Source organism: Ornithorhynchus anatinus, chromosome 2 (assembly GCF_004115215.2).
Source record: "Ornithorhynchus anatinus isolate Pmale09 chromosome 2, mOrnAna1.pri.v4, whole genome shotgun sequence".
Taxonomy (NCBI): Eukaryota; Metazoa; Chordata; class Mammalia; order Monotremata; family Ornithorhynchidae; genus Ornithorhynchus; species Ornithorhynchus anatinus.
The window spans coordinates 73,280,344-73,302,580 of record NC_041729.1 but is presented as its reverse complement, the minus strand read 5'-3'; the positions used below and the strand labels follow the sequence as shown (position 1 = coordinate 73,302,580).

Sequence of the window (22,237 nt, the reverse complement as noted above, 5' to 3'; positions counted from 1 at the left end):
ATTCTTTGTAGTGTATCTGTTCAAGTTGAACAACACTTTTCTGCCAAAGAGCTCAAAGCACTGTACTGAGAACTTCAAACTTGCAACATGGAAAATGTGGTAAAGGTGAAAGCAGAGGAGAAAACGAAAAGAAAAGAAAGGAGCGGGGGACGGAAAAGTGGAGGGACAGGAAAGAGTAGGGAGGGAAAGAGAAGGTGCAGGCAGTTGCAAATCCACATCCTTGGCATTTCACTACCAGTTTAAGTCCTGGAAATCAACATTCCATCAGGGAAAAAATGGCCTTCCTGACCCCTGCTTTCTCCTGACTTCCTCTCCAGTGGTGCTCTTGGTGAATCAATCAAATCAATCAATTGCATTAATTGAGCACATACTGTGTGCACAGTACTGTATTAAGCACTTGGTAGTATATAACACAATATAACAAATGCATTTACTGCCCACAAAAAGCTTATAGTCTAGAGGGAGCTTAGTTTTCCAGAGCCTGCAGTATTATATGGACTAGTGGAAAGAGCACGGGCCTGGGAGTTAAAGGGCCTGGATTCTAATCTTGGCTCTGCCATTTGTCTCCTGTGTGATAAGTCCCTAAACTTCTGTGCTCTTCAGTCTCCTCATCTAAAGTGGTGATTAAATACCTATTCTCCCTCTCCTTGAAACTGTGATTCTAAGTTGGAAAGGGACTTTTTCCGACCTGATTATCATGTACCTGCCCCAGGGCCTAGTACAGTCCTTGGCACATGGGAAGTGTTTAACAAAATACCACAGTTATTATTATTATTATTAATTCGGCCACATCATGAATTCTATCCAGATGCTGAGGCTAGTGGACATCCAACAGTAGTAGTTCTGCCTTTCTCAGTTAAAGGCGAGCATATTCTAGAAACTACAAAAAATGACTTGTAGGTAAGTCATCAAGGTATCTCAGGGTATCATGTTAGAAGCAGCATGGCCTAGTGGCAAGAGCCCAGGCCTGGAAGTCAGAGGACATGGGTTCTAATACCGGCTCCACCACTTGTCTGCTGTGTGACCTTGGGCAAGTCACTTAACTTCTCTGTGCTTCAGTTACCTCATCAGTAAAAGGGGGATTAAGATTGTGAGCCCCACATAGAACAACCTGATTACCTTGTATCTACCCCAGTGCTTAGAACAGTGCTTGGCACATAGTAAGTGCTTAACAAATACCATTATTATTATTATTTTTATTATTATCATCCAGTCTAGGCTTCACTGCAGAAAACGACCCTCCCGCTGGGCACCTGCCTCAGGGAGACACTTGCCGGGTATGGTGAGCTCCACTGATCTGAAAACCAGACCACCATATGCTCTAGCCAACTCAAGCCCTGATTCACCAGCAGGGTAAGTTCCTGAAGCTTTCTCTGCCTCCATTTCTCCCACCCATGAAATGGGGAGAACACCCTTTGCCACCTATTCATCTCAAAGGGTGGCTGCATTCCTGGAGGTAAAGTGCTTTGAGCTATGAGGATGAAAGGGGCTATAAAGACAACTTTATAGTATTGGGAGCAGTGAAGCCCAGAGGACTTGCCAAAGCCAACCAGCTAAATATCACTGGAACACACTGCCCTCTGAAAAGAAAAGCAGCCTCAAAGAAGAAAATTTTACTCTGAATTAGGGTTTTTCGGGGTTTATCCTCTGACTCCACTGAGAGCACGGTTGCGTTCAAGCTATTCCAAAAGGCTGGATTCATTCCACAACCTCTCTAGGTAATGGCAGTTGCATCTCACAACTCAGAAGGTCCTTCTGTTTAACTGAAATTCTTTCCGCTGCAGTTTGAAATTAATTCTTTCTTGCCCTGTGCTGGGAGGACACCAAAAGCTCCTTTCAGTTATTTTAAAAGCCTCCAAACCCAGATGACTGTTCCCCTCCATAGCTAATCTATTGCAGTTTGCCACCCCTGCCACACTTTATCCTGGACTCCTCCAATCATTTTTTTATGGTATTTGTTAAGCTCTTACTATATGCCAGGCACACAGGACTAAGTACTAAGCATTGGAGTAAATAAAAGATGATCAGGTTGGGACACAGTCCCTGCCCCACGCAGGGCTCCATAGTCTTAATCCCGATTTTACAGATGAGGTAACTGAGCTCCAGAAAACTTAAGTGATTTGCCCAAGGTCACACAGCAAGTAAATGGTGGAGCTGAGATTAGAACCCAGGTTCTTCTGACTCCCAGGACCCTGCTCTATCCACTATACCATACTGCTTCTCTGAAAATGCTTAAAAGTTCCCTGACTTCAGCCTCCTTTTCTTCAGGCTGTTTCACAAACCTTTTGTCATTTTGATTGCTCCCCTCTAAGTGACTTGATTTGGAAATGTACAGATTCCCATTCTTTATGGGGCTCTCTACTGTGGCACCAAAACCTCCTCCAGAAGGTAATTTGAGGTTCAGAAGAAATTACAAGATGGTAAAGCTGTCAGACCACACACATGACAAGCACGTTACTAGGCTCTCTAATGATTCCCTGAATATTTCCCTTCATTTTGTCAAAAATAACATCATTATCTCCGTACAATGTTCAAAACACCTGTCTGCTCCAGGCACATCCCTCACAATGGATTTCTTCACCCTCTGCCTGCACACCTCCCTTCTCAAAGACAAATCACTCCCACTTCCCCTTTTCCATTCTCACAGCCTTCACCAATATGCCTGGACATTTCCCATGACATATTTCTACTCAATTCAGCCACACCATGAGTTTTCAATATGCATTGTGGCTAGGCCACAAGCAGGGAATTAGGGATGTTCTTTCATAAAACAAGAGCCTGTCTGGGGTGAGCATGCAGCATCATGAGCTCCTTGAAGGCAGGGATTGTGTCTACCAATTGTCTTGTCCTCTCCCAAACATTTACTTCAGTGCTTTGCACAAAGTAAGTGCTCAATAGATACCCTCTGATTAAAAAAGAAACTGCCTGTGCCTTTCCAGGCAGGTGAGCATTCTACATTTAGCATCCTTCCCCCACCCTTCTTTCATGGTATCAGTTAAGAATACCGACTGGGATATAGCTGACCTGCATTTCTTTTCAATGGCCATCAAATGTTAATTAATACAATTTTGAAGACAAAGTTAAAATCAGCAGGAGTTGGATAACTGAGGAGCCTTGCTCATCATTATGTTATTTCTTAAATGCTGACTATGTGCTGAGGAGGGTGCTAAGCACTGGGCTAGATCAAAGATAATCAGATTGAATGCAGTTTGTGTACCACATGGAGCTCACAGTCTAAGAAGCAGAGAGAACAGGTACAGAATCCCCATTTTATAGATGAGGAAACTGAGGTCCAGAGAGGTTAAGTGGCTTACTCGAGGTCACACAACAGGCAAAGGGTGGAGTTAGGATTTAGAATTTAGGTCTGCTGCCATGGAAAAGACTGGGGCCCCCTTTAATAATAATGGTATTTGCTAAGCACTTACTGTGTGCCATGCAGTGTATTAAGTGCTGGGGTTTAGTTGTCTGAATTTGTTTTATTACCCAATCTGCTAAACTGTAAACTCCTCAAGTCAGGGATTATGTCATCTGACTCCATTGTACTCTCCCAAACATTTAGTACAGAACTCTGTAGAGACAAAGTGCTTAGCAAATACTATTGATTAATTCAATCACACCAGCTTGTGTTCAGATAACCAATGAAAGTGGACGATCTACTTTCCACTGACCTGAATTCTCTTTGGGCAATTTTCAAACTAGGAATGACTTAGCAGTACTTTTTTTTTTTTTAAAGCAATTTTAGGGTTTAGGTGGGCAGATAAAAGTGCTGTTTCAGGATGGTATGGAAACTGCTTTTAGCAGACTGCGAGTTATTTGAGTCAGGATTTTGTTATTCAATGTGTGAAACCTATCTGGTGGAAGGATCTAGTAGCCTGACTTCAACTTCTCAACTCTAATCTGCTCCAATCACATAGACCTGCTCATCCAGTCATGAAGTCCACTGAAGGCTAACAGATTAAGTCTACCCATGCTCAGCTCCCCTCCCTCCAACAGGAACTTCCTTCCACCTTCACCCCCAGCTAGGATCCTTGAGAGGTTTTTGACTTGTCAAATATCCCTTCTCTTGAATAAAATCTCACTATTCTTTTCAATCATTCCCTTCTTCCTATCCATCTCTGCATTTTGCCTCAGCACAGTCCAATGGAAAGAGTGTGGAATGAGGAGTCAGGAAACCTGGGTTACAGTCTTTTGTGTGACCTTGGGCAAGTCAATTAATTTCATTAGGTCTCCATTTTTTCATCTTTAAATTGGGGATAAGACATCCCCTCTGTCTACTATTCAGGTTGTAAGGTCCTTGTGGGACAGTTATTTCATTTGATCTGTATTGTACACATCTCTAACTGGGGGTTGATGATTAAATTAATCACCCAGTGTGGCATCACTTAATAGTAGTATTTGTTAAGTGCTTAGTAATTACCAGGCACTGTACTAAGCACTGGGGTAGATAGAAGATAATCAGGTTGGACACAATCCACGTACTATATGGGGCTCACAATCTTAATCCCCATTTTTCACATGGGGTAACTGGGGCACAGGGAAGTTAAGTGACTTGTCCAAGATCACACAGCAAACAAGTGGCAGAGCCAGGATTAGAATCCAGGTCCTCTGACTCTCAGAACTGTGCTCTTTCCACTAGGTCACACTGCTTCTCTACTTACAGCATGTGGACTGACCTGTGGATATCTCAAACAAGACAGGCTAATGACCAATGTGAGGAGCAGCATGGCTTAATGGAAAAAGCATGGGCTTAGGGGTCAGAGGAGCTGGGTACTAATTCCGGCTCTGCTAATTGCTTATTGGGTGATCTTGGGCAAGTTACTTAACTCCTATATGTTTCAGTTCTCCTGTTCTCCTTCCTACTTAGACTGTGAGCCCCATGCGGGCCAGGGACTGTGACCGACCTAATTAAGTTTTATCTACCCCAGTTCTTTCAACACTGTTCCTTAACTCCCATTCTCTCCTAGACCCCCTCCAATCTGGCTTCCGTCCCCTCCACTCTACCGAGACTGCTCTCTCTAAGGTCACCCGTGACCTCCTTCTTGCCAAATCCAATGGCTCCTACTCCATTCTGATCCTCCTTGACCTCTCTGCTGCCTTTGACACTGTCGACCATCCCCTCCTCCTCCATACCTTATCTCACCTTGGCTTCACGGACTCTGTCCTCTCCTGGTTCTCCTCTTACCTCTCTGGCCGATCATTCTCGGTCTCCTACGCTGGAGCCTCCTCCCCCTCCCATCCTTTAACTGTTGGAGTTCCTCAAGGGTCAGTTCTTGGCCCTCTTCTGTTCTCCATTTACACTCACTCCCTCGGTGAACTCATCCGCTCTCACGGCTTTGACTACCATCTCTACGCAGATGACACGCAGATCTACATCTCCGCCCCTGTCCTCTCCCCCTCCCTTCAGGCTCGCATCTCCTCCTGCCTCCGGGACGTCTCCACCTGGATGTCGGCCCGCCACCTAAAACTCAACATGAGCAAGACTGAGCTCCTCATCTTCCCTCCCAAGCCCGGTCCGCTCCCAGACTTCTCCATCACCGTGGATGGCACGACCATCCTTCCCGTCCCGCAGGCCCGCAATCTCGGTGTCATCCTTGACTCGTCCCTCTCGTTCACCCCACACATCCTATCCGTTACCGAGACCTGCCGGTTTCACCTCTACAATATCGCCAAGATCCGCCCTTTCCTCTCCACCCAAACGGCTACCTTACTATTACGGGCTCTCGTTATATCCCGGCTAGACTACTGTGTCAGCCTTCTCTCTGACCTCCCTTCCTCCTCTCTCGCCCCGCTCCAGTCTATTCTTCACTCCGCTGCCCGGCTCATCTTCCTGCAGAAACGATCTGGGCTTGTCACTCCCCTTCTTAAACAACTCCAGTGGTTGCCTATCGACCTCCGCTCCAAACAAAAACTCCTCACTCTAGGCTTCAAGGCTCTCCATCACCTTGCCCCTTCCTACCTCTCCTCTCTTCTTTCTTTCTACCGCCCACCCCGCACGCTCCGCTCCTCTGCCGCCCACCTCCTCGCCGTCCCTCGGTCTCGCCTATCCCGCCGTCGACCCCTGGGTCACGTCCTCCCGCGGTCCTGGAACGCCCTCCCTCCTCACCTCCGCCAAACTGATTCTCTTTCCCTCTTCAAAACCTTACTTAAAAATCACCTCCTCCAAGAGGCCTTCCCAGACTGAGCTCCTCTTCCCCCTCTACTCCCTCTGCCATCCCCCCTTTACCTCTCCGCAGCTAAAGCCTCATTTTCCCCTTTTCCCTCTGCTCCTCCACCTCTCCCTTCCCATCCCCACAGCACTGTACCCGTCCGCTCAACTGTATATATTTTCGTTACCCTATTTATTTTGTTAATGAATTATACATCGCCTTGATTCTATTTAGTTGCCATTGTTTTTACGAGATGTTCTTCCCCTTGACGCTGTTTAGTGCCATCGTTCTTGTCTGTTCGTCTCCCCCGATTAGACTGTAAGCCCGTCAAACGGCAGGGACTGTCTCTATCTGTTGCCGACTTGTTCATCCCAAGCGCTTAGTACAGTGCTCTGCACATAGTAAGCGCTCAATAAATACTATTGAATGAACATAGTAAGTGCTTAACAGATAATATTAAAAAAAATGGCTCATGGAGATAGGCTCTAGATGCATCTTGTTTCTGACAGGTTTTTCAAGTCCAGAGTGGTAGCAAATGGGGATGCAGTTTCAGAAGGAAAATTCTAGGTAACTGCACAGGCCTGAGAATCAGAGGACTGGGAATTAATCTTGGCTCTGCCACTTATCTGCTGTGTGACCTCGGGCAAGTCACTTTACTTCTCTGGGCCTCAGTTACCTCAATCTCAGGTTACCAAATCTACCCAGAGCTGTCAGTCAGATGACACTGCATTGTCACTTGAAACAGACTACTTTGCCTGTATTTACCCTGGTCTTGATGCTTTCTAGTATTTTCCAGCTCTAGACTAATTAATAATTATAGTACTTGTTAAGCACTTACTCTGTGCCAAGCACTTTAGTAAGTGCTGGCGTAGACACAAGATAATCAGGTTGGACACAGTCCCTGTCCCACATAGGGCTCACACCCTAAGTAGGATTTCCATTTTACAGATGAGGGTAACAAAGGTACAGAGAAGTGAAGTGACTTGCCCAAGGTCACACAGCAGGCAGATGGCAGAGCTGGAATTAGAACCCAGGCTCTCTGACTCCCAAGTCTGTGCTGCTTCTACTAGGCCATACTACTTTTAATTGTGCAGACAACTGTAGATTTAACTTGCTACTGTTTTTCCTTGTTTTCTTTTTTATTTCTGGAGTTTCTTTTTTTGCTTTTCTACTGCTTTTCCCAAGTGGCAAATAACCCCACCCCCACTCTTTCTAAGCCTCTCTGAGTATTATACTCAAGGATGGTTTATGAAATGGGTGAGGACCCAGTGGTGTTTGCTGCTGAGGAGATCTCTGGAGATTATTCTTTTCTGAGCTCCCCCCTTTTCCCTTGCAATGAGCGCTACTGGACCCAGTGAGGGGCTGCACTAGAGAATGTGGATGGTTTAGCTCAAACCAACACGACTGCTGCAAAAACAACTCAGGCACAGATCTTGTTGGGATGACATGCCTGTCCCCCCTCAGCTACTGGAATCTCAACAATGCTCATTCAAACGGCAGTGGGCCAGAGAAGATGCACCTCTGGGCTTTCAGGGACGAAGTGTACAAACATGGGGAAGGTTCCTTCACAAAGACTCTTCCACTCACAGCTGAAGGTTCACAGTCACCAGGGCCGTTCTTGAACTGAAGTTCAAATCTACAACTAAATATGGATCATCTTATCATCTTGTCTCTAGTAGTAGTAGTAGTAGTAGCTGTAGTAATAATAATCATGAAGTGCTTACCGTGTCTAGTGTATGCTAGACAGAATACTTGACAGAATGCTTGACAGAATACACGGGTGGGAATTAGTCACAGATCCTGTCCCTCAGGAGGCTGAAAATCTAAGAATCAGAAATGATAAAACACACAAAAAAGCATAAAACACAAGGACCAATACACAAAATAAAGCCTAAAATGAGCAAGGTCTTGTGACTAGAAGAGAATTTCAGGCAAATTCAAGGTTCAGGTCTAAGTGATAGGTATGATGAAACCTAGCCAGGATGTTAATAATAATAATAATGACATACGTTAAGCACTTAACAGTCCCTGGTCCTGTCCCACGTGGGGCTCACAGTCTCAATGTTCTAACCATTCTTTGGATACCACTGGTGCTATTCCAGTTATTCACATTTACTGAGCGCTTACTGTGTACAGAGCACTGCACTAAGCTCTTGGAAGAGTACAATATGACAGATACATTCCCTGACTGCTTGACAGGGATGGAAAGTGATATGTTTAACAGGATGGAATAGAAGTCGTAGCTGAAAAGTTCCTGAGAAGGAAGGGCATGGCAAGATCAACATGCAGCTCAGGCCAGGATTATTGGCCGCGGAAGAGAGTTAGAGGAAATTTGATTAAAAAATTTAAATGGTGACGGGCCAAGTGAAAATGGATTAGTCTATTCTTTCTGTCCTGCCCCATCACCCTGGGGGCACCGGACGGAAACAAAAGAGCAGATCAGATTCAGAGGCAGAATATTTTATTCTAAACATTATCAACCCATAGAATCCTCTCTCTCCAGAGCCTTGGAGACAAATCGATGAAATGTATCATTGTCACATCAAGCCAAACACTATTTCAGGAGTGATGTGCCCTGGTGGACCAAAAGAAAAGGTCCCACACATTCTGGTTATTCTACAGGGCGACAGAGGGCAATGGACTTGGGTTATGCCTGTTGGATGATGGCATGAGCTAGTCTCCTGCTCTGGAGAACAAAACTAACCCAGACCTTTAAATTCCCTCCTTCTGCCTCCAGTACCTCCATTATCTTTTGCCCCTGATGACCTCACAAAACCATTTTGACAAAATTGAAGTCATCCTCTACACTGCAAGACTGTTGTGGCCAGGGAACGTGCCTACCAACTCTCCCAAATGATTAGTACAGTGCTCTGCACAGAGTAAGCACTCAACAAATACAACTGATTGACTCTGACTGATTGGGTGAGTTTCCCAGAGATGCAGAGGCTAATAGACACACCCAGGTCTCTTGTTGCATCTTCCAGTATGGCAGCAGAGAATACAATGGGGCCACTTACACATTCTTGCTTTACTCCATTGGCAGTGGAAAACAGATCAGACAGGGCATGCTCAGCTCTGACCCAGCCAGCCATGCCATCATGAAGTAGTCTGAGAACCTTGATGAACTTTTCAGAGCAAGCCAAGTTTACTTAGTAAATTCCAGAACCTGGGGAAGTGAAGGTATCAAATGGTTTTGTGAGGTCTATGAAAATTGTGTAGAGGTCTTGGTGCTATTCCCTGCACCTTTTCTGTATCTGGCATGCAAGGAAGCAGTGTGGTCTAATGGATAGAGCACAGATCTGGAGCAGAAGGACCTTGGTTCTAGTCCCAGCTCTGCCACTTGTCTGCTATGTGACCTTGGGAAAATCACTTTACTTCTCTAGGCCTCAATGACCTCATCTGTAACATGGGGATTAAGACAGGGAGGCCAACGTGGGACATATACTGTGTCCAACCCGATTTGCTTATATCTAGCCCGGCGCTTAGTACTGTGCCTGAGACACAGTAAGCACTTAACAAATACCACAATTACTATTGTTATTACTAAATCCCATGTCAGCTGTGACACACTGTGGTCTGAAGACACATTGATATTCTAGGAGAGTTTGGTCAAGAATATTCTTTGGTAGTCTGTCGAGAAGCGCTAGCTAGGATCCTGCCGGCAATGAGGAATAAGGGGATACTTTGATGATACCCACAATCCGATCTTCTACCTTTCTTCTTGAAGATGGTGATCATGGAGGCATCTTTGAGCTCCCACTTCATTTTCTCAGTGGACCATGGGTTGAGGAAGAGTTTGTGCAAGTGCTTGAGCAGGGTGTCCTTTCCATGTATGAGAAGCAGTGTGGCCTAGAGGGTAGAACACAGGCCTGGGGGTCAGAAGGACCTGGGTTCTAATCCTGCTCCACTTGTCTGCTGTGACCTTGGGGAAGTCACTTCACTTCTCTGTGCCTCAGTTCTCTCATCTATAATAATAATAATAATGTTGGTATTTGTTAAGTGCTTACTATGTGCAGAGCACTGTTCTAAGCTCTGGGGTAGATTCAGGGTAATCAGGTTGTCCCACGTGAGGCTCACAATCTTCATCCCCATTTTACAGATGAGGTAACTGAGGCACAGAGAAGTTAAGTGACTTGCCCACAGTCACACAGCTGACAAGTGGCAGAGCCAAAATTCGAACCCATGACCTCTGACTCCCAAGCCCAGACTCTTTCCACTGAGCCATGCTGCTTAAATGGGGATTGGCTTTGAGCCTCAGGCGGGACATGGACTGTGTCCAACCTAATTAGTATGTAGCTACCTCAGAGCTTAAAACAGTGTCTGGCACATAGTAAGCACTTAACAAATTCCATTAAAAAGAAAATGTACGTAGATCTCAGTGAGCATGAGGTGCTTTCCCATTTTTCACGACTCTACTTCAGTGACTTCCCCGATAGTTGGAACAAACGCCTGTCTTCTCACATTCATTCATTCCATCGTATTTATTGAGTGCTTACTGTATGCAGAGCACTGTACTAAGTGCTTGGAAAGTATAATTCAGCAACAAGTAGAGACAATCCCCACCCAACAATGGACATTCTGTGTGTTTTGCAGAGATTTGTCTTAATTCTAGAAGGCATCTTAAGAAGAAGAAGGGTGGCTCAGTGGAAAGAGCATGGGCTTGGGAGTCAGAGGTCATGGGTTTGAATCCTGGCTCTGCCTCGTGTCAGCTGCGTGACTGTGGGCAAGTCACTTAACTTCTCTGGGTCTCAGTTTCCTCATCTGTAAAATGGGGATCAACTGTGAGCCTTCCGTGGGACAACCTGATTACCCTGTATCTACCTCAGCGCTTAGAACAGTGCTCTGCACATAGTAAGCGCTTAACAAATACCAACATTTATTTGTTTTTATCCCTCCTCTTTGCTATGAGGCTGGAGCCATTTTCACTCTCTAGCAGTTTCAAAATGACATGCATAGGGCCATATAACCTCTAGAGTGAAAGCTTGTTGTGGGCAGGGAAATGTCTACCAACTCTGTTATACCGTACTTTCCCAAGCACTTAATACAGTGCTCTCCACACCATTAGCGCTCAAAAAATTCTATTAATTGATTGTAATGTCTTCAGCCAAGTGTAGAGATTTTTGGTTTCATGGCTGTGTGCATGGCCCTGGATCTCTTCTGCTCTGGCTGCTGTGTGACCTTTGGCAAGTCACTTCACTTTTCTTCGCCTCAATCCTCTCATCTGCTGGCCATGTCCATTTTTAAATTTGGTTTGCAAGTCAAGGAGCAGGTGTCTGATAGCCTCACTCCTGAATTCTCCTAGTTTCCAGCACATCAATATTCAGCAGCAAAAACGTCTTTTACTTCCGAGTCATTTACATCAAACTGGTCTTGAAGCCTTCTCTGGCCGGGCTGACTATATTGACAGTTAAGTGGCATATAGTATCATGGAAAAATCCCCAATCACTGAGGTTTGATCTTTCTTTTTCCAAAGGGATGCTGCATTGTTGCTTGCAGGTGGCTCCATATTAAGTCCCGCTGACACTTCAATCCCATTCAAAAACTAAACTCCTTGACCTCTCTTCTACACCCTCCCCATCACAGTTGACATCATCTCCATCCTCGCGGTTTCTGAAGTCTGACTCCCTGGCACTTTCCTCAATTCCTCGTTCTCTTTTAACTCTCACATCACTCCATTTCTAAGTCCTATTGATCTTTGCCAGACCCTCTCCATTCAAATGACCCCATCATATCCCGGATTGACTACTGTAATAGCCTCCTCCCTGGCCTCCCTGCCTCCAGTTTCTCTCCTATCCAGACACTTTACTCGACTGCCCAAATCATGTTTTATATCTGGAAAAGCCTATACTCGAGGCCCATACTTAACTCAGAAAATTTTAATCCTGAACAGCCCAATGTTGGGCTTGGACTGGGCATCTCCCACTTGTTTGGGTGACTGTAATGCCACGGTGCCTGAAAAGAGTGGTTCCACAGGGTACCACATTCCTGTTGTCTCCCCCATGCACCCTCCCCTCAGGGCCCAATCTGGGCTTCCTACTAGACAGTATCCAGGGTAGCTGGAGCAGGGGCTGCCAAAGTAAGGGACTTGCTCTTTGTGCTCTACACTTCCGGCAAGCAGCAGGGAAGTACCATGAGATATATGCTCACTATCCTAATTGGTCTACCTATTTTGACCTCCCCACTACCTGCTTGAATACTCAATTACGGATTAGGTAAAAGTTCCAGTCATAATATAGGCCTGGAGGTCAAAAATCTGCTCCTGAAAGTATCCCATACAGGCCTCCAACACATTGTCCTCTTTTTAGATGTATGTTGATCAAATCTGCCCCAATAATATTACTACTACTATCAATCACTGGTATTTACTGAGTGCTTACTAAATGCAGAGAACTGTACGAAGCCCTTGGGAGGCTATACTATAGCAGAATTTGCAGATGCGTTCCCTACTCATAACAAGTTTACAGGCTACTACTACTAATGGTAATTATGGCATTTGTTAAGCATTTATAATGTGCCAGGAACTGTACTGACTGCTGGGGTAGATAAAAGCTAATCAGGTCAGACACAGTCTCTGCCCAAAGTGGGGCTCATCACCTAAGGAGATGGACAATGGGAATCCTATCCCCCATTTTTACAAATGGGGAAACTGAGGCACAAAAAGTTCAAGGTCACACAGCAGACAAGTGGTGGAGTCAGGCCTGAGCTCTTTCCACTAGGCCACGCTACAAACACTTGCAAGCATTCAAGATGATAAAAAATGACATCCCCTCCCCCCTCGTTGCTTTAAGGAAAAGAAAAAAATTCCTCATTGTCAAATATTAATTCCTTGCCTCAGCACCATATGGTTAAAGTATTACTTAATTTCACCACTTTGTACCAGTTCTTATGGCACATTATGTTCAAATGGGAAGAGGCCAGTACATTTCAAGATCTAATCACCTGGATAGTAATTAGAATCTGAGACACTAATCTATCATGTCTTTCAGTCTTCAATAACAAGCCCCGCAACACTAAATTATGATGATAATATTTTTTAAAAGCCAGACCTTTTGCATTTCAGTTTTCCAACAGGAGACATTCAGCAGTTAAAGAAATCTTAGCTGATATAAGTCATAACTTGAAATTTTGTTTGGCTATGTTGTCTTTGAGCCAACAAGGCCTAGAGCGTAACTCCTAGTCATAAACTCCTATGATCTTCTATCCTGCATTCAGTGATCACTGGTCCATCTGGGGTATTGGCAGAGAGAATGAACACCCAACAGAGCCACAGCAAGAATTCTACTTTAAAGTAAAAGGAGAGAGAGAGAGAGAGAGACACAGAGAGAGAGAGAGAGATGGGAGCAGTGAGGGGGATATTACACTACATCCATATTACTACACACAACTATTTTTACAGGCTTTCTTTTAAGGCACAGACTGTTCTACAAGTCTCCAAGTGACAGTTATATATATTGATAGCATCCCAGAGAACTAGCAGGCTTAGCTCAGCAGACAGAGAGCAAGCGATGACTCCCTTCCTGTCCGAGAAGGAGCAAGCATATGAAACAGCATGGCCTAGTGGATAGAGCATGACACTGTGAGTCAGAAGGACACACGTTCTAATTCTGATTCCATCACGTGTCTGCTGAGTGACTTTGGGTAAGTCACTTCACTTCTCTGTGCCTCAGTGACCTCATTTGTAAAATGGGGATCAAGACTGTGAGTACCTTGTAGGATGGGGCTGTGCTAACCTGATTAGTTAGTATCTACTCCAATGCTTAGAACAGTGTTTGACTCATAGTAAATGCTTAACAAGTACCATTCTCATCATCAACAATAAGCAAAGAATCCCTCTTCATCTGAGAAGTAGTGAGCAAAGATTCCCCCCTTGTTTGTTTGTGAAGGGCTCTTTTTGTGGGAAATGGCATTCCCAGTCAGATTTCCTACTTCTCCTCCTGTCCCCTACCTCCTGGCTCCTCAAAGAGATGCCTGTGTATTTTGAGCCTCCAGGCTCTTTTGACAAAGCATAATTAACTTGGATAAAATACTGTGGATTGTCTCAAGATCTTTAGATCTCTTTAGCAAAAAGTGACTGCCAGTAAAACCGCCTGTATCTTAAAGCAAGAATTACACCCGTGATTAGTATTCCCAAAGACAGCAGGGCCCTTAAGTTCTGTAGGAACTTTCTAAATGGGGCCTTAGTGGCCCCAGAGAGTCAGTGTTACTTCCAAAAGCTTTACCTGACTTTGAAAAGACTTTGAAAAAGTCTTCTAAACACTGGGAATAAATGACATTGAGCCAGATAAGTTATGTGCAAATATGGAGGGAGATGTGAGGAAACACACTGATCTCTGCCCTGTTTTGGGGCTCGTGGAATCTTTTCTTCAAGCAGGCCGGACACGGGGACTGGTTCAGTGTCTTCCATTTCAGTCATCTTAGTGTCATTCACAAGTTTTGGAGGGGACCTTCTAGCTATGACTTTTTGCCCTTCAAGAACGCATGCTATAAAGTGTTCCTTAGGAACGCTCGTGGATGCATTCTATTTTGTTAGAACTCAGCAAGCAACCAGGAAAAACTTTGTCATCAAAATCTCAAAGAAAGCACTGAGTGCGATAGACTGAGGATGGAATGGGTTGTCAGAAGGTTGGATTTAAATGGATTTCTGCTATGTCATTGTGGTTTTCTGGCAAGTAACTTAGTGTCTGTTTCCAGTTCTCCATCTTGTGGAGACAATGTTAGGATGTTTTGAGCTCGTTGGAAGAACAGTACTTTATAAACAGAATGTCTATCATACAAGACTTCTAGAGTTAGCTTTCATTTAAATTACTTTTCAAACATTCCCCTCTGCTTCAAGCAGAAACTCCTGACTTCTGGTCTTAAGGCATTCAATCAGCTCTCCTCCCTACTTATCCTTACTCGTCTCCCACCACACCCCAGCTCAAATTTTCCTTCTCTCAATCCAACCTTTTTTTTTTAAATGGTATTTGTTAAGCATTTATTATCTATCAGACATTGTTTTAAGCATGGGGTAAATATTAGGTAATCACGTTCGACACAGTCCATGCTCCACATGGGGCTCACAGTTGTAACACCCCCATTTTACAGATGAGGGAACTGAGGCCCAGAGAAGTGAAATGACTTGTCCAAGTTCACACAGCAGACAAGTGGCAGAGTGGGATTAGAACCCAGGTCCTTTGGACTCCCAGGCCCATGCTCTGTGTCTCATTCTCGCCTCTCTCACCATGCCCTTCTTTCTCCCTGAAACTCCCTTCCCCTTTGCATCTGGCAGACAGCTGAGCTCTCCGTCTTCAAAGCCCTTCTTAAATCACATCTTCCTCAAGAGGCCTTCCCTGATTAATCTCTCATCTTCTCAAATTATTTTCTCTGCTATTGCAACTTCAGCAATTCCACATCACCCAAGAAACTGGGTACTCACAAACGCTGCACTGTACTTATGTATACATCTTTATACTCATTCCTTCCCCTAACTGCAAATACTTTTAATCTCTGCCTCCCTGAGTAAACTGTAAGCTCCTTGAGGCCAGGGATCATGTCTATTAACACTATTATACTCTTCCATGTGCTTAGTACAGTGCTTTGCACCCAGTAAACACTCAGTAAACTTATTATGGTTTTTGTTAAGTGCCTACTATGTAACAAATGCTGTTCTAGGTGCTGGGGTAGATAAAAGTTAATCAGATAGGCACAGTCTCTGTTCCACAGGGGGCTCACAGTCTAAGTAGGGGGGAGAACAGGCCTTGAATCCCCATTTTATAATTGAAGAAACTGAGGCACAGAGAAGTTATGTGACTTGCCCAAGGTCACATACAGCAGGCAATTGGCAGAGAAAGGATTAGAACTTGGGCCCGCTGACTTTTTCCAGTAAGCCCACACTCTTTCAACTAGGCCATGCTGCTCCTCAATCAATACTGTTGACTGATGGATGTAGAGTTTATTCTGCAATAGTCCCTTAATATATTCACAGAACACAGTTTGCCAGCTCAAGGCCTATGACCATATATACATTAGGAACTTCATCTTAATCATATAGGCATTTGGAGTAAAGTTCTGACACAGAATTGGACTGAGAATAAAGAATTCAGTTAGCTCTAGCTTAGCGACAGGACTGCATATCACCCTTTCTGTTTTGTTTTATTTGTTTTTTCTTACAATGGTTATGACAATGTCATACCTTAGGGGTGACTGTTGAGGGATAAGCACTGAATGGCTGGAAGACCTTCAGCAAATGCTAAATTACAATATCCACCATCAAGCTCTCAATCACATTTAATAAAAGAAGCTTGTTACCTCAAGGCGGGTATGAAGCAGTTGACCTTACCTTTCTGGAAGATTTGATTGCTTGTAGGGCACATGTGGGTAGATTCTGATTCAGCTTAATGTCGTGGGTGGTCGAACCTATGAAAAAACTTTATCAAGCCTCATTTAGGGCATGGTCAGTTTCTTATATGAGGAAAAGGAGATTTGAACTCCAGTTTGTCATCCCAAGGAAAGCTGGCCATTATCCAAGACAGCAATAATCACTGAGGATAAAATACGGCACATTGGGCTGATTTTCACAGGGAATGAATAAACCCTTGGCCTTTGTAGCTACATCAAAAATACACCAGGTTCAGCGAGAACCCTTTGATCACCACCCTGATGTAGTTAACTTTTTGGCCTTCCACTTTAACTGGTGCCTAGGAGGGGTCTTAGGGGTTCTGTCTTTCAGCATGGTCACTCCTGGTGAGGGACCACTTTTGTCACCATTAATGCCCCTGATCACAATCTGGTGATTGAACAAATCCACTTTGGGGGCATTACTCTGACTGCCCTAGATCTTGCTTCTCCTTCTTCAAGTGGTGGCCGGTGACATTTGGGGTCTAAAGATATCCCAAATGGGCACCCCAGAGAGGAAATTACTTAATAATTTTGGTGTTTCTAGTTATTACATGTAGGGAGTCCAAAAGCTAGTAAAAACATAAGCCTTTTTACAAGGTTAGGGAAAAATCAGGGAAAATCTTAGGCAACTAAAGGTCTTCTTGTACTGTCACTAGGTGGGGTGTTTTTGGCAAATATTCCAATTAGGCTAACATATTTTTTCTCATTAAAGACTAAACCTGCTTAAAAAGGAGGAATGTTTGCAAGCTATTTTTGTTGAGTCTTGGTGACTTCTTGGTGAAGATGAAATCTGCAAAGACTTAAGGAACTAGAGGCTGCTCCTTTCTGTATTGCTCTGACTTGCTCCCTTGCTCCCTTTATTCATCCTCCCTTTCAGCCCCTCAGTACTAATAATAATGGTATTTGTTAGGCGCTTACTATGTGCCAAGCACTGTTCTCCATATTTAAGTACAGATCTGTAATTTATTTATATTAATGTTTGCCTCTCCCTCTAGCCTGTAAGCTCATTGTGGGCAGGGACAGTGTCTGTCATATTGCTATAGTGTATAGTTTTATAGTATACTCTCCCAAGCTCTTAATACAGTGCTCTACACATAGTAAGCGTTCAATAAATACAATTGACTGACTGGCATAAGCTAGAGGTCAGACCAAGCAAGGCAGAATCAGGGAATTTAAGTGAGATAAAAGCAGAGAGAGATTTAAAAAACCAACCAAAAAAAACCCCTCTGCTTCCCTGGGTCTCTAGACTGAGAATGAATTTTCTTGAAATGGATAGCCAATTTGGATATTAAAGGACTGATTATGCTGCATGTGCTTTATTCATACCCAGGCCTCTTCCTTTTCCATCTTATTCCCCATTCTTTATTAATTTCATTATCACTTCCTTCAGAAGATGGGAAACCCACACCTTTTACTACTTGCTGGACTCAGCTTAGCAGTGGTGGGGAAAGAGATCGAAACAAAGAACTAAAGTGGATGTTTAGTTTCTGGTCAATTTCCATTTATTTATCCTTAGTCTCCATGACCACAGATCACTGAGTTAGTTAGAATGCCAAGGATTTTAATATGGATTTCCTCCTGGGGCCGCAACAGAAAACAGCCACTTGGTGTATGAATGGGTGGTTTGAAGGATGGGAGATTTTTCCTTTGCTGGACTTTCTCATGAATACAGGGAACTCTTGCTCGAAATGCTGTTCTTTTAGGCTCTTACATTTTAACGCTAATCTTTCTTTCTCACTTGGCAGTGGCATTCCGGCTGTGTGCTGAGGGTGGCAGTTGACAGCAATGCTCCGAGCTGCGGGTGGGTGACCAAAGTGACTAAGGAGGTGAATGGGTTGCCAGAGCCATGGGAGCACCGGAAATCATCACCTTAGGATCAGGAAGCCACCACCCGGAGGAGCCGAGGGAGACGACATCTCAACACTGTCCAAACGGGCTCACCACGGGCATAAAAATGCTCAACGGCTGGCCAAGGGGAACTCCTTCGTTTAGCGATTTTTCACTTTACATTCTCATTTCCATGGAACATATTCTGAGCGCTCACAGGGGAGTCTATCTGCAATTTATTTTATCGTCTGTCTCCTCCTGTAGACTGTAAACTGCAAGTAGGCAGGGATCACATCTACCAACTCTATTGCTTTACAACTTTCCTAATCACTTATTACAATGCTCGGCACACAGTAAGCACTCAATAAATGCCACCGATTGATTGAGTCCCTGTGGCATTTTTCTTTAGAGATTTACTCCTTTGGGCTATGTGAAAAAGTGGTAGAGTAGAGGAGAAATTGAAAACACTCCTGGAAAAGGAGAATCCTCAGCTAAGAAACCACTTCCTTGCATAAGGAAATGAAACACAAAAACCCTTGCAGAGAAAATGAGCAACTTGGATTATGGTGATTAGCATGAGTATATTTTCTTTCCATTTTCTTCACAGGATCAGAGCTTTTTGAATTGGGGCATGAAATGGGAAAGAATGAAGGATATTGAACAAAACCAAATAGGAATATGGATTTCAGTGGCAAGAGCTAACTGCATTTCACAATAGAGGTAGTAAAGCATCTTACATTCACACAAACGGTTCCAAGGTCACCAAGTATTACATCATTAATGAAACAATCTTAATGGTTAACCAGCCAGTGGAAAGAAGGGGTCTATCAGTAGAAACTGGTTACACATCATTGTCCTCAACCAGAAAAAGATAAATGAATAGCTCGTTTATTAGCAAATACCAGCCAACAACGTCTCTTGTCTGACATTAAAAAATTGGCTCCTTAAATACCAGCAGATTCAACTATTACAGCAGATATTCCAACTCCTAAATCTTCGTCGGACTTTCATTTTATTCCCATCGTTTCTGCCCAAAGGTTTATGGCACCTGGGTGCTCTGGGTTGTCTCATGATTCTGAAAAGCCCCAAAGAGAAAACAAAACAAGTTTTTAGGCTTATAAACCAGTTTGGTCGCTCGGTTGTGGAGGAAGACCATCAGAAATAAGCTGGGCGGTCCACAAGGCTTTTGAAAGTCTGCAGGGAAGTGGGTAAATTGATCATCCAACCAGACGGGTGTAACGTATATGAACGTTGTAACTTGATACAGATCCGGGACACTAGTTGATTACAAATCCAACTCCAAAAACTGAGATTTCTCAATAGTACTTTTCTCCTGTTTTGAGTGATAAGAATGCATACCAGACAAACTTCAGGGTAGGACAACACCTTCCCTTTATACTCCAGAAGAGAAACTAAAATGATATTGGATTCCCACTCACAAATATCTAGATTTTTCCCTGCACACCTTACCCTCAGTTAATAAATACATAGTTGAGCTGTAAGTAGGGTTCTTAATTTGACATCTACTTGACTGTAATTGAATGGAAGAAGCAAATAGACTGTTAAATGATGTGGGCGCGGACGGGTGATGAAAATGTGTGTGGGAAGAAGCAACTTTTTACGATAGACTCACATTTCATATTCTGAATTTAACCTGGGTAGCTTGTCCTTACATTACAGTGAATAGAGTGAAAGAGTCTTCGGGTATTCCCATGGGAATAGGAGGAGAGAATTAGATTCCCAAATGCTCTAATTATGGAGCAGTTTCAAAGAAATTGATTGTCTTACATACCAAACAGTCATGACTCAAAAAGAAAACGTTTAGCGTTGAACAATTTTAAAAGTCAGTGTTCACCAGATGAATGTGAGAATATGACTTGGGCTCTGAAATTCAATGCTAATACTCTGGCAAATAACAAAATGCACAAACTCTGCTGGGCCTTGCACATCCGTATCACAGCGTACCCTGAACCGGGCACATACATGCCCACAGCCTGCCATCACAAGGGGAGAAACAAGAGCAAGTGTCGTGCTCAAAAAAAGAAGGTCATGGATAGAGTTTCACGCCAATTGACCCCCTGCGGCCTCACTTGCGTGCTGTGTTTGACGCTCTCAAAGTAGGGCACTCTCCTTAGACACTTCCCATTTGCCCTGCCCAAGATCCTTTCTTGACTGTTGTTTAAAAAGATCAGCCACCAGTTATGCAGTTCAACTAATTCTCTTTATCAAAGACAAAGGTGACCACATAAAGTAGCTCCCAGTCCTATGATCCTAGAATAATAATAATAATGATGATGGCGATGATGACGATGATGCTGATAAAGGGGGGCAGATATACTGTTGCAGGATCAATATTTCTTGTCATTAGCTGGATTTCTAGTAGCATTCCTTAAAGAAACTAGAACATTATTCAAGAACACTCATCACAGTGCTTAACAAGATTTAATGTACATTTATTCTTAACATGTGGAACATATAAAGATTTTATACTGAATAAATGATATTCATTAAGCCAGAGGAAAAGGAGGAATTTACATCAAGTTTTTTTTCTTTTTTTAACTACATTATCTTGAAATACAAATGCGGATTCTCATCACTGAAAAATCTTTGAAGTTGTGTTTCTTCTTTTTCCTGTATATTTTTTTTTTGTATCTGTAGACTGGTAACCATTTTCTAAATCAATCCATACGCAACCATTTCCACACCTTGATTCATGAAGCAAATTGTGATCGGCTGCTCTCCCGAAATAGAGCATGACTTTATACATACAGAAACTTGTACATTACCCTCGTTTTGGAGAAATGGCCCTAATGAAAAAATATATAAAATAAAAATTAAAAAAAATATTTAAATCTACCATCACTTTGTTGTTACCACATCATGGAAAAGAAACTAAAAACTTTGTTCTAAAAAAAGAAAAAAGAAAAAAGAAAAAAAATGAGGGTATGCTTAATGTACAACTTCTATATACATCACGGCCCTTAGGCAGTAAAAAAAAATATTTAAAAAATGATTAAAGGAATTGTGAAGAACTGTCATCGTGGAAGGTCAAACAACAGATAGCAGACATGACAGTAGAGTGGTGAGGAAGCAATTTACGTTGATCGTCGTCAGGTATGTATTTTCCATCTTAACTTTCAAAAAAATTTGCTTTTTGCTCCTAGCCTAATGTAACCATTCTCCTGTGGAGAAACCAATATCATTTCAGAGTTTGACTACTGACTGACACACCTCCTTGATCCCCTATACCTACATCACTAGAAGTTTCTATTGCACAGAGCTTTGGGTGATGGGATACGGGCTTTTTTTTCTCCTTTTCTGAAAAAATAAAAGACATGAGAACTTGGTAGGCGGTTGTTCCACCTTTTCGTTTCAAAGCGGTGAGATTTTTTTCATGATACAATGCTTTTGTCCCAATATTTTTCTTTTTTTAAAAAGTCACTAATTCGCTTCCCAAAAAAATATGCCATACAACATGGATAAGAACATTGAAAAAAGAAATCTATGGAAAACAAATAAGTGACCTTTGAGTGTACTAGACAGAAACTTTGGTTAAAAAAAATAAAATAAAAAGATGTACTTATACACATAGACAGCAAATATTAATTTCTTAACTGTTCAAATTAATAATTTCTTTAATTTCCAATTGGTAAATAGTGAAGGGGGCAGAGGAGCAAAGATTTTTTTTCCTTCTTCCTACGCTGGATAAACAAGAACAGAAACGCCAGTTATATGTGACCATCTAATCTTCACTCACACATGCTTGGCTTCTCACTTATGTCATAACTGCCCAATCTGAAACAGTACATCACAGATGACAGATGGCAACCAGAGAGTTCAGGACAGCCGATATCGGAGATATCCAGCAAACGGCCCTCGTGCAAAGG

General features: G+C 43.2%; 1 protein-coding gene across 1 annotated transcript in view; it reads right to left on the bottom strand.

Annotated features, from left to right (window-relative positions):
* Positions 1-19,222: 19,222 nt before the first annotated feature.
* Positions 19,223-22,237, bottom strand: part of ARID1B (AT-rich interaction domain 1B) — a 514,902-nt gene continuing 511,887 nt past the window's right edge. The window contains 3 exon segments of the mRNA XM_029057789.2: positions 19,223-22,172; positions 22,174-22,203; positions 22,205-22,236. Coding sequence (XP_028913622.2) covers positions 22,131-22,172; positions 22,174-22,203; positions 22,205-22,236 — 104 coding nt within the window. The 3' untranslated portion in view covers positions 19,223-22,130.